General features: G+C 34.7%; 1 protein-coding gene across 1 annotated transcript in view; it reads left to right on the top strand.

The window, feature by feature from the left end:
- LOC136033637 (CD109 antigen-like) overlaps positions 1 to 17,266 on the top strand; it is a 205,519-nt gene extending 188,253 nt beyond the window's left edge. The window contains exons 20-25 of the mRNA XM_065714447.1: positions 931 to 1,160; positions 4,547 to 4,708; positions 10,215 to 10,408; positions 11,908 to 12,082; positions 14,740 to 14,845; positions 16,240 to 17,266. Of these exons, the coding sequence (XP_065570519.1) occupies positions 931 to 1,160; positions 4,547 to 4,708; positions 10,215 to 10,408; positions 11,908 to 12,082; positions 14,740 to 14,845; positions 16,240 to 16,424 (1,052 nt within the window). The 3' untranslated portion in view covers positions 16,425 to 17,266. The remainder of the gene's footprint in view (positions 1 to 930; positions 1,161 to 4,546; positions 4,709 to 10,214; positions 10,409 to 11,907; positions 12,083 to 14,739; positions 14,846 to 16,239) is intronic.
- Positions 17,267 to 17,895: the final 629 nt, after the last annotated feature.

The raw sequence follows: 17,895 nt of genomic DNA, 5'->3' as shown, positions 1-17,895 counted from the left end.
TGCAAGGTTTTCAATTAAAGTGCATTGTACAACAGGAAACTCTCAGAGCTACCAAACTGTTAAGCGATATTTGTTTTTAGCTTTTTTTATTTTTCTTTCTAGGTTTTTCATAGATATTTATAGGGTAAACATTTTTAGGGATTGCCCTTTCCAGAACTTTAATGTAAAAAAGTGTAGCTTTTAGCTGTGAAAGCCATGTCAAGACCTTCCAATAAATAGATTAGCTATTTCAAAGTAGTTCAAAGTTCAAAGTAGATGAGATCGGGTAATCTTTGAGGTTTCGAAGTCTCCTTAATGATTAATAACAGATCCTATGGCCGGTCACTTCTTTCCCAGTCATAAATTGGCCTTTTTTTATGATCCCTCTCTACACTTGACAATCAATTCTATCATAATTACCCTTTTGTTTGTACAAACTTAAGGACAACTAGGATGGACTTAAGAATGAACGACTTCTGTTGTTTAGGGAGTTTTGCTCAAATTTCACTTTATACGTTACTTTACATACGGAATATCTTACTGTTACACAGCTTATAAATGGAAAGAAGGTTTGGATTACAGGGTCTTTTGCCGCATCCTTTATTGTTTCACCAACAGCGCAGCTTAATACTTACTAAGCTGACATGCGCGCTATGACAAAAACTGCACTGCTCCCTCTACTGCTTAATTTGTTGCACGTGAACAAGGCTATTGTTTGGGTGGCTCCCGTATGTTAAGTTGTATTTATTTATTTACGTGAAAGTAATGTGTTTTAAGTTTAGAGTACGAAAGGGCGGGAGCCCCCTCCACAACTCAAAGAAAAACTTTGTGGTCTCTTATGTTCTATTATCCTATGACTTATATAATTTGTAAGCTTTATGTATTTTTAACACTGATTATTATTATATAAAAGTCCAGTGATCAATTGTTATATGTTTTTTATTATTGTAGGTGGCTATATCTACTGGGGCCGTGAGCAAGTTCCCCTTCCTGCCTTTCGACTTGAAAACCAGAAGCCTTTTTTGCTGCCTCGTTTACCTTATACATATGATGCCTCAAATATTGAAGCCACCGCTTATGCTCTGCTTACATATGTAGCAAGACAAGAGTATGATGTTGAACCGATTGTCAAGTGGCTGAATACACAAAGGCTTACTGATGGCGGCTGGGCATCAACCCAGGTTTGTTCTTTTTCTAGAACTCGCCTAGAAGTTTTAGTTCTCGTCTCGATCTAGAACTCATCTTACAATACTGATATTCAGGAAAAACGAAACAATCAGCATCCAATATACCCCCCCCCCCTCTCTCAAGGCTTTATGGTTGGGAATACAGGGAGAAAGAAAATAAAAAAAAGATATAAAAAGAATGATAAAAAAAACACACACATACACACACTAAAAAAAAAAAACAATCAACCACCCAACAGTGACTACCTACTGAAAACCCAGCTGGAGCAAAGTGTATAGGTTACTGATAATCAGCAAAAGAATTAATATCAAATAACTCTCAAACAAATATAAGGTTGTCAGGTTCGACCTTACTACCGGCTCTTGGCTGAGAATATAACCCCCTATTGATTACTGTTGCTCGAAAAATCCGAGAAAGATTGCACAAGAGAAGATTTGAAGTTCTTTACCTTAATGGCTCTTTAATTCTTTTGCATCTGGAGTAGGATGAGAAGAACTTATAAGAAAAAATTATTTCAAGGAAGTAGGAACTTCATGGGGAGGGGGGGGGTTAGAAAATAAAGCTGTTAATATAATGAAATGAGGAGGATCATGTACAACTCTGTAGTCTCAGGTGGTCTGGTGTTGTGACGAGTATCCAGTAGCTCTAGTAAAAATTGTCTTTTTTTTTCTTTTTTATTATTATTATTATTATTTTGACAGAAAGAGAATTTATTGAAACTGAAAAATAATACCAAATAACAATGGCTTATGACTTGTGCCAACAAGCTCTATAGCTTGAAAAAAAAAAAGAAAAAAAAATCAAGCAAAAATCTACTTGAGACCCTGTTCAGTACAACAACACTATTCTATACTTTTTCCAAATAAAAAAAAGCAAACAAAAAAACACCCAAACAATGGCTCCAATGGCTCCAGTGACCTACAAGAAGTCGGCTTATCACTCTCTTGAGGAAAAGGACTTTCACAAGGAAGGACGAACAGTGCAAACCAAGAATACAGACTTTTCAGGTTTCCTAAAAACAAGAACCGTGTGGACCTCCTAACCGGTTTTCTAATTAATAACCAACTCCTTTTCCCTCTGAAAAATTCAGTATTTTTTGTAATTGTATCTCGATGATTTACTTTTTCAGAAGCCAGACTGACCAAGTCCATAAAAAATAGCAATGAATTAAAAAAAAAAAAAAAACAGAAAAAGAAAAAACCTGGCGCCAAAATACCCATACTTCATTCGTTTTTCCTTGTTGTAAGTATGTGATTAAATACATTTTGCTGTAGCCTTTGTCAAATTGACATTAATAATGGGTTTAAAAAAACATTCTTAATCATTTGAAAGTGTCATTTCCTTGTTTCCACCAATCTGCTGTTTTGGTAAACCCTTAATGATATTTGAAACAAAAATATATTAATAACGGACGAAACTTCTAAACTTCCAAATAATATATTTTTTTTGATAACCCGAAAAGTAAAAGCCCCCTCCCGCCGGAAAAAATGGCCCAAACAAAACATATAAAGAAAAACGAGTAGATAACAAACCGCGTGGTCCAATAAGAGAGGCACCAGCATACTTCCGCCGTTTACCCAAGACAAATTAATCAGACACTTGGAAAACTATAGATTCTATCACTATCTTAGCTCTATGACTATCTACCTTGGTTCTATTGCCCTAGCAATGATGCGTGGACGGATAATAGATAGACATATCTATTAACCAATGAACTAACCTCCTTTTTTTACAATTCTAATAAGGGGGGAATCAATGCTAGGTTTGCTTCTGACTCAATTGGACCATCTGTCTTAGCTTTTTCTACGATTAGCCATGACTTGATGCCCACAACTATTCCATTTTAATTCAAATTGTATCCTACTCGTAAAAACAGAATAAGAAATGCACATTAACAAATTTTTAATGTGTTTTTTTTTTAGTTTTTTGTGTAATCCCTGCTCCTCGAAAAAAATAACCTCTTCAAACAGAAATTCTGGAATTGGCGCTGCCACATAATATGGCTAGTAGCATACCACCATATATAGCCTCCTCCCTTCTAAGGTAGTGCCCCATCCAAAAAAGAACCCTTGTGTACGCTTTTGATTGTAAATGTTTTATTTATATTCAGGATATTAATTTTAGTGGGCTCTCATGTGTAAATGAACAATATAGCAGAGTTGATCAGGATACATCCAATAATATAAGCTTCGTAAAATTTTTGGACGTTTTTGTGCAATCATAAGCCAGGTCTTAGAAAGTTTGGAGAGGGATAAATCGATTGTAGTTGTTGAGACGTATTGCCCGTTTCGGTGAACAAATGGGTCGAGGCCGTATTGATGTATGTTGTTTACTCTGAGCCCTGCATCGCATTAGACCCAAATGTTACTTTAAATGTTACTTAATTTATGCAAATTATAGATTCAAATGCCTTTCTAAATTTTTCTTGAATATTGAAAATTAGCATCGATTTCGAACGTTGAGCTGAAGCTCAATAGGGTAACGTCATATGCACAGCATTATAATTCTGTGGCAAGTTAGTTTCACTCGGTTATTACCATTGATGGGAAAATATTGACATTTGAGCACCAATCAAAAGGCCTCTATCTTTAAGGCAAACTAAAAAGGCAAAATTGTTTGTTAGACCAACGTTCGAAAAACTCAGTAAAACTATGGATAAATTTATTATAAGCCGAACAAGGCTATACAACACAACATTCGAAAACTCATATCACATATATGAGATATGTTGGCTTGCCCCCCTCCCCCGTGTGAATTTTTTGTCCAAGCTGTGAAACGTAACAGAAATGAATATTAACAAATTTTTGTTGCGCTTTTATAGTTTTTTGTAACCCCCCAAAAATTGTCTTGTCTAGATCTCAGGAGGTCAGGTGTTTGGCCTCTTTGCTGTCTGGATCCAAATCTGGATTTAGATCGAGATAATTATCCTCAGCACATACAATAAAAGAAACATCCCGTCCCCAAGAGATAACTGCTGTAAATAATGAAGGGAGGCACTCCGCAAAGCTTGATTGGTTTTACTGTTGAAATTTTTTGTTGAATAAATCTATCTATATAACAGGTTTGAAGTCTTTACATGTTTGTTTTTTAAAATGATTAATTTAGACAGAACATTATTCAGTTTTGCTTATAATCTCGCCCAAAGAGTATGGGTAACTTATATAAGACTCATGCCGGACTACATGGGTATATATAGTCCGGTACCAGACTATATGGGTAACTTATATAAGACTCATACTCTTTGATTTCAACGTTGTCGTATCTTTGCAAATTTTAATTTAAGCCTTAATACACTTTCTTTTTTCTTTTCTTTTTTCTTCTCTTTTTCAACTCTCTTTTCTTCTTCTTCTTCATGTAAAGTACATATTTTAACTTGCAGGACACAATCATTGCGCTACAAGCTCTGGCCGAATATACTGTGAGGCATAGGATCCGAGAAGTGACGTCACTCACTTTAGAGGTTGAAGCAACATCAAACCCTGACCTTCATAAGAAATTTTTCATTAGTGAAAAAAATCTAGGTGTACCGCAATCGGTTGAGGTAAGCGTTATTCATATTTTTTTAGTTTCTTAATGTGTCTTTATGGAAAGGACCTCTCTATGTGTCTTTATGGAAAAGATATATATATATATATATATATATATATATATATATATATATATATATATATATATATATATATATATATATATATATATATATATATTTCTCAAACTAAAAAAACTTAGGCTCACAATTTGAGTAAAAAATTTTGCAAGTACAGAAGAAAACTGTGAGCAAGCATGTGATTTCACACCTTTCCTGAATAAAAATGTCTTCATTTTTGTAAAAAAAAAAAAAAAAAAAGAAAACTTCTTGCTTTTTGTTATGGCACTTGGTATCTACTATGTGCCATAACAAAAATCAGAAATTGAGGTATCTTTGTCTTACGAATGGGTGATCGGATCTTGATGAAACTTGATATATAGAAGGATCTTATGTCTCAGATGCTGCATTTTCAATTCGAATCCGATCCGGGGACATTGGGGGCTGGAGGGGGAGACAGAAATATCGGAAACCGGAAATCTTGGAAAACGCTTAGAATGGAGCGATCGGAATGAAACTTGATGGGAAGAATAAGCACAAGTTATAGATACGTGATTGACATAATTGGAACGGATCCGTTCTCTTTGGGGGAGCTGGGGGGTGTTAATTTGGAAAAATTGAGGTATTTTTAACTTAAGAACGGGTGACTGGATCTTAATGAAATTTGATATTTAGAAGGAACTAATGTCTCAGAGCTCTTGTTTCAAATTCCGACCAGATCTGTTGACATTGAGGAGAGTTGAAGGCTGAAACCGGAAATCTTGGAAAACGCTTAGAGTGGAGAAATTGAGATTAAACTTGTTAGGTAGAATAAGCAAATGTCGTAGATACGTGATTGACGTAACCGTACTGGATCCGCTCTCTGTGGGGGAGTTAGGGGGAGGGGTTCAGTGCTTTGGCGAGTTTGGTGCTTCTAGACGATGAAAATTGGTAGGCGTGTCAGGGAGCTGCACAAATTGACGTGATAAAGTCGTTTTCCCCAATTTGACCATCTGGGGGGCTGAAGGGAGAGTAAAAATTAGAAAAAATGACGTATTTATAACTTACGACTGGGTGATCAGATCTTAATAAATTTTGTTATTTAGAAGGGCCTCTTGATTCAGAGCTTTTATTTTAAATCCTGACCGGCATTAAGCCTCTGATTTTCTTTTTAAATCAATCTATTGATTCTTAGAATTTTGCTAGAGCTCTTACCATAGGAGCTCTTGGCTCTTCCGGCGTCGTCACAAGTGCCATATGAGCTCCTAGCTCTTGTTCTGTACTGCAGTCAGTCTAAGTAACATCGGTATCTTTGAATGCTTTTCAACTTGACCCCATTTTTGTCCATCGGGTGAAACTATGCCTGAAATTTAGCTAAACCCACCTCTTCCATCCTATCTGCAAGAACTTCTTCCCTCCTCCCTATTCCCCAGAAATGTGGCTATGTAAGTTCCAAAACTGAAATCAGTTTACTCCTGGCCACAGCGCTATTCTTGAAGCTTCTTGCTGAGTTGTGTTTGTGCTTTTAACAGTTCTTAAATTGTGCCTTTTGACAATTATGTTCGTAACTTCTGTGCTCTTTGACAAATTTTTCTTGTGATAATCATATTTTAATGATTATAGTAATTATCATTTTATAAATAATTGGATGACTAGAGGATATTATGTTTAGACATGCCTATTAGAGTTTATCTTCCTTATGATTTGATTTCATTTGAAATTTCAGATACACAATTTCAATTGTATATGAAAAATTTTTTGTAGTCGCATTCTAAGCCAAGTTCTCTATCTAACAAGCTTCATCACCAACTCACCTTTCAATCTCTGATGGTTTATTGTTGACTCTCTAAGATGAAGCCCCTCTTGTTAATATGAGTCAGTTATAATAGACTTTGATTAAAGCAAGCCAAGGTCATATCCAGAAGGGGACAAACTCAAAACAAGCTGTAAATTACTTACAAATTTGTTCAAGTAAGGCTATTAAGTAGCCTATAATAGCTTCGTCACTTAAAGAAAATTTTCCCCCAACTCGACAGTCATGGTTTTCTTTTTGCCGAAATGGCATATTAAAAATGAACTTAGTTTTACTTTTAGATTTTCTATTTTTATTTTATGCATATTTTTATATGACTTTGTTTCCAAATTTTGAATGAATGCGCGCGGGGTCTGTGCATGAGTGTTTTTTTTTTTTTTTTTTTTTTTTTTTTTTTTGGTTTCAAAATTGGTAATTATCAGAAAAGTTTAACTATTAGAAACTTCGAAAGTTTTTTACTTTGTGCTATGAATCCCAAAAATTAGATGACTAGTCTTTAAAGCAAGCATTTGGCAACAGTGTCGTAATCTAGACTGTAGCCAAGTCATGCCTGATGGCATATAGCAAAGATGTGCCTGGGCCTTTTTTTTTTTTTTTTTTTTTTTTTTTGTAAGAAAAAGAAACCTGCTGCTACTCTCTTGAATTTTTGTATACAATTTGACTTTCTCTCTCAAGATTTATTTGAAGTGACATTAGCTAAGCATTTAAGCAGCCACTGCTGTTATCCATCTGAGTAGCAAACCCCAAATTCGATTCAAGATTTTTCAATAGTTGAACAATCAAAATATACCAATGTCCCGATTTTAAGGTGACACGCTGGACTTGTAATCCTATGTTATTTGGGACCATGATCAGAGTCTTAGTGTTACGAATCCTTTGGATTGGGGTGGGGGTCAGGGGCGTTGCTCTGTCAGCCACCGTGATTTTGTGTAGCTGACGATTAAGAATGTATTCCCAAGAAACATCTGAATTTTAGATGCCAGGTGATGCGGGAAAACGCCCGGTCCTCTTGTAATAACAGTAAGAAGAATGCTCCAATATTCTGCTTTCATTCAGGCAATTTAGTGTTATGATCTTAAGTTCATTCACTAAGCTCTGAAATGAACACAATTCAACCTAATACTTGGCTAACTTATGTATTAGAGCAGACCATAATCAGTAACTTCAAGAACTTCAGTGTGCACAGTAATCCCATCTTTCGAGTTAATTTGTCTGCTACATGTCCAAGCCTGACAACTCCTAATAAAATTCTCTAAAAATGTTGGAGATGGCGTTGACGCCCGACTTTTGTTGTGCTACATTGTTAGGGCTGCCTTGTTTGTGGTGAAATCAGACGCTGTGTAAAGGTCCATTCACAATGAGATATACCAATATCGAGATTTAACTACCGCTAATTTCCGGAATCAGTTGAAGCCAGACTCGTTCACGATAGAGATTCAGCCAACGCCCAGAACTGAACCGAAGCAAAACTTAAGTTCAATCGATTTGAACTTAGTTAAGGTCGAGCCAATCAGAATTTACCGACTGGCTGCAACCCGAACCTTATCCAGATAGAGTAAAAAGTGCTAAGAAAAAATAATAAATCTGCAGGGCTCAGAAATTGATTCCAGCGAGGAGATTAAGGGAAGGTCTCTCCATAACAATCCAAACAAGAAGAAGAAGATAAACAATAAATGGAAAAGACATAGAGCTCGTTAGAGCCCCAAGACATTATATTAAACAAGGACTGTGTGAGATTGGAGATTAGAGCAAAAAGGGTCCGATATCATAAGGGTTGGAGGAGGGCCAAATAGCTGAAAAGGAACCAAAAGGGAGGCTGATTTCCGTCCAATTGCTTTCAGGATTTAAAAAGGACACTAGAACTTTCAATTTTCAATTAAATGAGTCCCTTCCCAAATTTTTGAGATAACGTCTTCTGTTTAAAGTGGTATGGGCAAAGAGTTTTTTCTGGCCCTTTTTTGGGATGTACTTTAAGGCAAAACAACATTTTTTTCCCCTTTTGTTTGGAACCCTTGGCCCAATGTTTCATATGAGTTTCAGGCCAATTGATCCGTTTTGAGCCTTCTTTGTTAAAGACGAGGACCAATTTCAATAGGACCAATCCTTAAGATAATATTTTTTACGTTAGTCCACTTAGCCCAAGCACTTATGGCTGCTAGTTTCAAATTTAAACGGTAGTTTATATTACTTTTTCTAACCTGGCTCTTAGAAATAGTCTTCGATTTACGGAAAATGTTGGATGAGTTTGGTTCATACAGGTTGTGCTCCAAGAAACAGGGAAGTTGTGCTCAGACAGGTTGTGCTCCTCCTACAGGAAAAATTACTTAGCGAGAAGATATGTGATGTTTAACAGACTTTAACACCAATGAAACTTTTTACCTTAAAGAGGGATTAACTGTAGCCGGATAATATCGGTTTGTTGTACGATAGTAGTTGTTCGATGAGTGGTTGGTGTGGCAAAACATTGTGAGTATAACTACTCAGATTTATACTACAAAGAAAGTTACTCTTTTGATGATATGGTTATTTAAGTTTGGATATAATTTGTGTCTTCTTTGACTCTCTATATGGTCGGTAAGTCATTTTTTGTCAATAAGTATGCCCAGGGTAGAGATAATGGATGATAGACTTTGTAAATTCGAGGTGCTTCCCCTAAATCTAAGTAAAATATTTGAGAATTTATGTCAAGATGAACATGTTTTTGATTTGATGGTGTATTCAATTCTAAAAAAATAAATATCTATTCTCTAGTCAAATTTGGAATAAAGGCACTGGTTTTACAATGGCATTTTTTAACTGTCGCGGGTTACTTCATATTTTTGATCAAATATCCCAGTTTATTTCTTGTGACTAAAGTGGATGGGTGTCGGGTTAAAACCTCATGTGGAATTTCAAAACAGTTTTTACGGCTCGTTTCTAGGGCCCTAACCCCTCTCGATTCACACAACTAAATATTGATGATCTTTTCGACCAAGAGAATAATCTCTGAAAGTTTCACGCCGCTGGAAAAGATAAAACATACCTCCCTCCTCTTTCCACTTTAGAATCTATCTGTAAAGAATTGACAGTTCGAATAATTTACGGTCCTCCAGGTACTGTGAGGGTTGTCTCATCATTGGACGCATACTTCTTGTTACTCTCAACTAATCTGAACTGATGATCAGATGTCCTAGGGGGTTACAGGAGGAACTGATATCAAAAAAGCTTCTCGGACGGGGGCTGGCCCCTCTCCACTTTTTGACTTTTAATAAAAGGCGTAAGGTACTAGTCCAATTGAACCTCAAATTCTGAATTATGGGAAATCTATAAAATTGGGAAGTTTTATTTTGTTAGCTAGATGTATTTTGTTTTTGAGTGTAGTTTGAAATAGGAAATTGAAGATATTGGCTAAAATCTATATAAGTCTATTAGTAAAGCTACGATTAATTTAAATTTATATGTTAAGTGTCTTCTGTTCCCGACTCTGTCGAGTTTTTTCTTTGTCGGGAATTCAATATGTTATATAAATATGGTGTTAATAATAAAACCTTCAACCTTAATTTTGTTAGTCATTGATGATTTCCTCTTGTAATTATACGTTCTTTTGTGTATTTATACTTTCTGTATTTACGTATTCCTGCTATATAATAACTTAAAGGATAAACATTTGAAGCTCTATCCCTCTCTTAGATTCCCAACGCGTGGGGACATGTAAGGCTTCAAGCTAGAGGTGCAGGCTACGCCATTTTGAATCTTCATCTTCAGTACAACGTTGATCAGCCACATTTTGTAACACAACCTCCTGAACCAGCTTTCTCATTAAGAACAAGGGCCTTCACAACCGGAAGGAACTCTTCTCTTGTTACCTTCAGAACTTGTCAAAGGTGAGCATAAAACCAATTTTTTTGTGAAGTACTTGCCTAAAATGCATGCTAAAGCGCAAATTGCGTTCTGGTCTTGAGAGGGCATAGGGGTTATCAGTCCTAGTCATGATAATTTTGCTCGTTCTCAGTTTGATTCGGCTATTCATTGTAGTTTCTGTTCGTTCTCAGTTTCATTCATTTGTTGATAGTGATTTGTGGTAGTTTTACGCTTGGAAGATTATTTGACTTCATTTTTGCTCTTTACTTTTCTTTAAAAAACTCGTCTTGTGGATTTTTTTTAAGTAATAAAGCTTAAATGCCCCCCCCCCCTAGGCATAACTTACAACCCTTACCCTGAGGGCTCAGAGAGGGGGGGGTGGATTGTCATCCTCAAATGCATAATTCCAGACTTTTCAACCACGTTGAACAAAATGGCTCTGGCCAAAAATTTGATTGAATGTGTTTGGGAAACAGTGGGGGTGGAAGGGGGGGTTAGTGGTCCTGCAGTCACTTTTCAATCGAATGAGCCCTTTTCGAAGTTTCTATGACAACTCCTTCGATACCAAGTGCTCTGGTCATAACAAAAAAAAAATGTACCCACATTGTACCCACATTGCTCTTTACTTAAGCAGTACTATTGCGCTGCCTATGACTCATTGTGGAGTCCTCCAGTATCCCGCAGGAAAAGTGTCCAACAAAGATGGTTTACTTGGGGGCTGCTGCCTACTTTTGCTGCATCGACAATTTCCAATTGTCTGCATCGACATTGCTGCATCGACAATTTCCAAATGAGCTTGTTTGGCCTGTTATAGGACATCACTTGCTCTCTAAAGAATTCCACAAACAAATACAAAACTGGAGCTCATGTTTTACCTTAGCTTCATTCAACCTAAGCGATGATCGAACCAAAAATAGTCGTAATATTTTCAGGTTCAAAATAGCTGAACAAATTTATCACAAAATCAGTTTATTGGCACACCCATCACGGACCCCTGAAGGTGATTTCGAACCATATTCACGTGGCCAAATGTACTTTTAGACCCCAATGGAGACGTTATAGAACATCTTTCACATCTTTTAAATTATTAGATCAGTCGTAACTCAATAGATCTCTAGGAAGAAATATTGTGGGACACAAACAGCTATGCTAAAGGTTACATGTATATATATATATTTATTTGTCTATTTATCTGCTGGATTTGAATTTTGCTTTAAAATTTCATATATAGAGGAGGTCCCGCAAACAAAAATCCAATCAGGCTCTGCACCTAGTCGATCCGGCCCTGTGTTGGGGATATTTTTATTCGGGTAGGATTTTACCATTAAAAAAAAATTATACAAACTGCATCAAGAATTTGTTTATATGATTCTATTTTAATTTTTTAGGATGGGGCAAATTTACGGGAGAGGGGCAGAACCGGAAACCCCATCCATTAATATGGCCTTGGTGTACCGCTATAATCTTGAGTGTCTAAATTGTATTCTGTTAGTATTTGTAAAACCAAACATTTTTATTCTAGGTGGACAAACTTGAAAGACGGCAATATGTCTGGAATGGCTGTGCTTGAAGTACCTGTACCTACTGGCTATATGATTCAGCAACAAACATTGGACAATTACGCTCTTTCAGGCCAAGTGAGGAACCTTCGTTATGCCCGCTATCTCGACACCAAAGTAGCATTCTATTTTGACTATGTGAGTATACTAACCTTATTGGACCTGGAAGATATATATTATTTTATTATAAATTTTATTATCCCATTGTATTTCAAAATGATATAACTTATGTCACTTTGACATTTATTTTATTCTATCACTTTTTACAGTCTTCCTTGTGGTTGCCAACTTGTACACTTTCCTTGTGCAATGCACTCTTTTTACCTCATTGTACTCTCTCCTACCACGGACCGGATTTGCACTCTTTTAAGCAGTTGTTAGCTATTTGTACTTTTTTGTGCACTCTTTTACGGAATGCTAATAGAAAAAGTATAATCGAAATATAAATCTTCAGAATTAAGTTATTTGAGAGCAAAAGATACAACAGTTAGCCAGTATGGGATAAGATATTTATTTCAAAAAATCTCTTATATCACAAGCCTACAAAGGGCCGAATTTGGACTTCGGAATCGACAAATCACATGGTTGCACCGAAACTGGCAAAAATGCAAAAAAAACAACAACAACAAAGAAAAATAATGATGAATAATCATTTATGAGTTAATAATCAAACAGTAATAATTCAATTAAAAAGTTAAATAGATAAAAACTGATCAAACTAGACTTAAACAAATACAAATCAGAAAAATAATTAAAAGGGACATTAAAAAAAGGGGAAGGGGGCAAAATAAGTAAATAAATACAAAAAAGAATAAGATATATATATATATATATATATATATATATATATATATATATATATATATATATATATATATATATATATATATATATATATATATATATATATATATATATATATATATATAAAAGGGACACTAAAAAAGTGCCAATAATTTTACTGCTTAAAGTCAATAAAAGAGGTAAAAAGATAAAAACTGTTCAAAGAGAGGGGGGGCAAAAATAAGTGAATAAACACAAAAAATAGAACGAAATATAGAATATATAAGAAATAAAAGGGAAACTGAAAAAAACGAATAGGGGGGGGAGACAAGCAAATAAGTGAAACAACCTGGGCAGCACTATCAGCCATTAAAAAAAAGAGAGAAATAAAAGGGTGAAACTAGCGGGATGTTGTATTCATTTTATCTGTGATGAAGGGGACAGAAGTTTTTTCATATCTGGAAGTAACGCAGGGAATGGGGGACAAAATAGGGATGGATTCACAAGCAGCTCCTTGAAATATATCGTATCTGCTTTTCTTACAAAAATGACATATCATGTCATTTTTACAGTCTCCCTCTGGTCGACCTATTTTTTTAAACTATTTTATAATGTTTTAGCTTTAAGTCGAGGCTAAATTTCTTTTTAAAATAGATGTATGACACTTTATTTAAGAGGCTGTGGTGCTTTGGAGGATCATCCTTTCTTGTCCGTTATAAAAACTTTTAGTTTACGTGGCTAAACTTTTTAAAATTGATTGGGTGGTCTCACCATAACTTGCACTGCTTGGGTAAATGACAGAAAATTAAGAGCCGACGGTTTCCTTTCCGGAAATCTTAGAAAAACACTAATCCCTCGCACTTCGTGTCAGAGATAGTAATGTACCGTTTCGATGTAACCCGCGTCATCAGAAAGTGTGAATTCTGTTTTTCGATTCCATGGAGCAGAATTTTCTTTTTAAAGTCCAGGAAAGAGTAGTCCCTAAAAATTTTCTGGTATACCTGTTCTTAAAACGCTTCAAATTGGTTCAAAGCAATTATCGTTTAAACGACTTGGTTCGCTTGGGAGTTCCCCACAGTGCTACCCGCTTACCCGGGGGTAGCTTAGTGCTACCCCCATAGTGCTACACTTGCTGACAAAAGGAAGGTAAAATTTCATTGTCCTTTTAGTTAAATTTCATAGTCAAATCGCATATTCTGGGCAGCTGTCAATGATAGCTAGTGCCCTGGGAGAATTGGCTATTGGACCGTGTGTCTTTGTAACGGTCAGCCACCAACTAGGTTGGCAAGATTATTTTAAGGTACCGCATCCCGTAAAATTATAGGTTTTTATGGTACTTGGTATTTACTAAGTGACATATAGGTATAGGTATTGACTCTCTAGTATAGATAGTAGAAATGAAAGGATTTAATGGATGTATCTTTTCTTACTGATCGCTCAACGATAAACATTCTTATAAACCCTGAGTGCCGTATTAGACAAGTGTTTATGTCTGAAAATTTAGACCTTTTTAGGTGACCTCATCCTTTACTACCTCATCATTCCAATGACCTAGCCGGGATTCTATCTATGGAAGGGTCCAACTGATTTCTAGACGGGAGGGGGCTTACACCCCATGACATAATTTTTAATGCCATTATGCAATAGAAAATTACCTGCTTATACAATTTCTGACGTCTCAGAGCTGGACCGTCAATACCCTCTTTCTGGCTGTGCAACCTGTGCAAGTACAAAAGTAAAGGACCTTCAGGCTTTCCATTCATTTTATAGTCATTTAAAAATTCTATTTTGAGTTTATCAAAGGTAACTAAAAGGTAGTAAAATGATAGGTTTTTTAAAATTGATTTTTACTATTCGATAACAGCAATGTTTATTATTTAATAATTGCTTTATATTTTATAATTGTCTTTTAAATTGATAGGTTAAATTGTTTGTTTCATTGAAGTTGAATAGAGCTGCAGGGCAGTACAGTATGATGAAATGATTTTAATGTTGTTCTTTTTTAATTTTAGCTGGATCTGTATGATACTTGTGTGAATTTGACACTAGAAAGGTGGCACCCGGTGGCCAACATGACTCGGCACATGCCTTTCCGTGTTTATGACTACTATGCGCCTGGTATGTGTTTTCTCCTCTATTTCTTTCTTTTCTTTATCTCCTTTCCAAAAACATGTCTCTTAGTTTAAATATTTCGCTTCTAATTTTTCTATTTCTTTAAAAAAACGTATGTTACTTTTTATGATTTTACATTTTACTCAAGCCCGTGTTTTGGACGGGAATACTCCCCTCTATGAAATCTGAGATTTTTGAAATTAATTTAGGCAATTTCTTATAATTCTCATATATTTGGCTTATTTGTTTTTTGAATAAACCCATCTCCCTCCCTCGCGAATTCATTGAATTTATTATATTCCTCGTTTCAACAAAAATTATAGAAGAAATAAAGATTTCCCCCGAGAAATAATTAATCCTTATAAATAATATATTCAATAAGTGAATTTTTCTACCCCTCTTCCCCCTCCCTTATCATTTACACCGCCCAATTTTTGTAGGGGGTTTGGATATTATACTTCTACAGTCAATTACTTATTTAATTTCTGGATCTTTCATCCCCCTATGAATTGTGTCCATCTGGGCTTGTGATAGTTCTTTTTGGGGAAAAAAATCTTATTTTGATACATATGCCCTACAAAAAATAAGTTTTTAGCCACATCCATTATTCATGTTAATCAATCCTGTTGCATGGAGGGGTGTTGTCTGCCTAGGTGCTGGGTATTTCCTTTTTGATATGTCCTTATTTAGATTTCTTATTGCGATCTCATTCAATGTAATTTCATAACTGCAATAGTTGTAAAATTGTTTACCCAAGAAATAACTTTTAATTTTGGACGGTCATGCAGTCATAACTACATATTGAAACAAGAAATGTAATAAATTGTTTTGATTAATGCTATTTAAAAATTTACCTTATTTTACAATGCATTAAAACCTATTGTCTTAGTTTTAATTCTTATCAAATTTCCACTTAAAAAAAATATTTCGTTAAAAGGTTATTTTGAGCATTCTTTAAAAATTAATTCATCTCTCCTACAAAAAAAAAGAAAAAATAGTTTTATGCTGGGTGCCATGGATTTATCGTATCAAAATATAGGCTAATATAGCTGTGCAACGTCTGTCGCTCTCTCTCTCTCTCTCTCTCTCTCTCTCTCTCTCTCTCTCTCTCTCTCTCTCTCTCTCTCTCTCTCTCTCTCTCTCTCTCTCTCTCTCTCTCTCTCTCTCTCTCTCTCTCTCTCTCTCTCTCTCTCTCTCTCTCTCTCTCCTCTCTCTCTCTCTCTTTCTCTTTCTCTTTCTCTTTCTGTCTAATCATCTATCTCGTCCCTCCCTCTTTGTAATACTTTCCTAATTGCTTATATATTTTCCGAGTTAATAGATCAGGTAAAGGATTAACCTATTAAAAAAAACAGATGTAATTATTATAAAGTTACGTTTAAAAAATAATTTTTTTTTTTTAGAACGTTTTAATGAGACCTTATATGATGCATTGGAGCTTTATGCCTTGGACATATGTCAAGTTTGTGGAAGTTATCAGTGCCCCTATTGTCCGCTTTATAGTGGTGCCCTCTACCCAACCTCTTCCATTTCAATTGTTATCATCGCGTTTTTTCTCTTGGTTTTAAAATGTTCTACATTGTTTTAAATAACTGTGCCTAATTGTATCATTCAGACTTTTTTTTCACATTCCAAAGTCCAATGAAGTTTGAAAAAAAAAAGTTTTATTCGGTAGAAGTGTAATTTTTATAAATTTTTAGAGTTTGTTTCTTAAGTTAATAGTAGAATGAATGGATAATCAATTTTGATTTTCTTTTGTTGCCTGTGGCCATTTTTATTTTTTGGAAAATATTTACGGAATTATTTATGGGAAATAAGCATGGCTCTTTTACAAAAATACAAATATTATTTTTAATAACTATACATTGTTCCAAACTTCGTATATTGCTTGAAACAGTTAAAAGAGCCGTTGAGAATTATTTGAAGCAACGAAGACTTTAGCCAATTTTTTTCGCAGAAAATAAGACGAAGTGTAAAGAATATGGTGAATGAAAAATTTATTTTTGTAATATAAATGTTTCACGATTCTCATTGGTCATGATGTTTTATACAATATTTTGTAAAAAGACAAGTCGTTGTATTCTACTAATATTATACACAAATTACTTATACATGCTTGAAATAGGTCAAATTAGAGAACAGTTCAGAGCTCTTTTCTTTTCTTGGTAGATTAGTAAGAATTTAAGCAGAAAGGCACCGAACTATTTTTTGGAAAATATTTACGGAATATTTGAGATTAAGAAGAATAAGCATGGTTCTTTCACCAAAATAAAAATATTGTTTTTAATAACTGTACAGTGCTCCAAATTTTGGATTGCTTGAAACAGTTAAAAGAGCCGTTGAAAATTATTTGAAGCAACATAAACACATTCAATTTTACAACTAAAGTCTTTAGCCTCTTTTTTTTGCAAGAAAGAAGAGACTAAATTAAAAAAAAATATTTATTTTCATATTGAAAATGTTTTAAAATTATCATTTGTCATGATGTTTTATAAAGTATTTTCATGTAATATTTCGGTTATTAATGGAACAGATTAGTAAGAATTTAAGCAGGATAGCACAGAACGATTTTTTGGAAAATATTTTTGATGACGAAAAATAAACTTGGCTCTTTTATAAGAATACAAATATTGTCTTGAATAACTGCTTCGTTCAAGATATTTTTTTCCATATCATTCATCCTTCATATCAAAGTACAGAAATTATGATCTGTTTTTTTTTTTTTTTTTTTTTTTTTTTTTTTTTTTTTTTTTTTTTTTTTTTTTTTTTTTTTTTTTGCGCGTTTTGGCCCTTTTTTCACGCGTTACAAAGTGCTACAATGATCTTACGAGACCAATTCATTCTATTTGGTCCTTTCTCAGTTGAGTATTAAATTTTAAGACCTTTGTAGTTTAGGGCCCTAAATCAGTGTTTCTCGGCCTCTTTTTAATCCAAAATCACCAAAATGTCTGAAGTTCGCTGGCCTATTTTTTCTTTTTTTTAATGCTCATGCACTTTTGATATTAAGGAAATATTTCACCATTACAAGGTAACATTGTGGTTATCTAATAAAGCAGGTT

The sequence above is a fragment of the Artemia franciscana genome, chromosome 12 (genome assembly GCF_032884065.1).
Source record: "Artemia franciscana chromosome 12, ASM3288406v1, whole genome shotgun sequence".
Lineage (NCBI taxonomy): Eukaryota > Metazoa > Arthropoda > Branchiopoda > Anostraca > Artemiidae > Artemia > Artemia franciscana.
The sequence above is the reverse complement of the archived record's forward strand: the minus strand, read 5'-3'. Positions and strand labels throughout refer to the sequence as shown.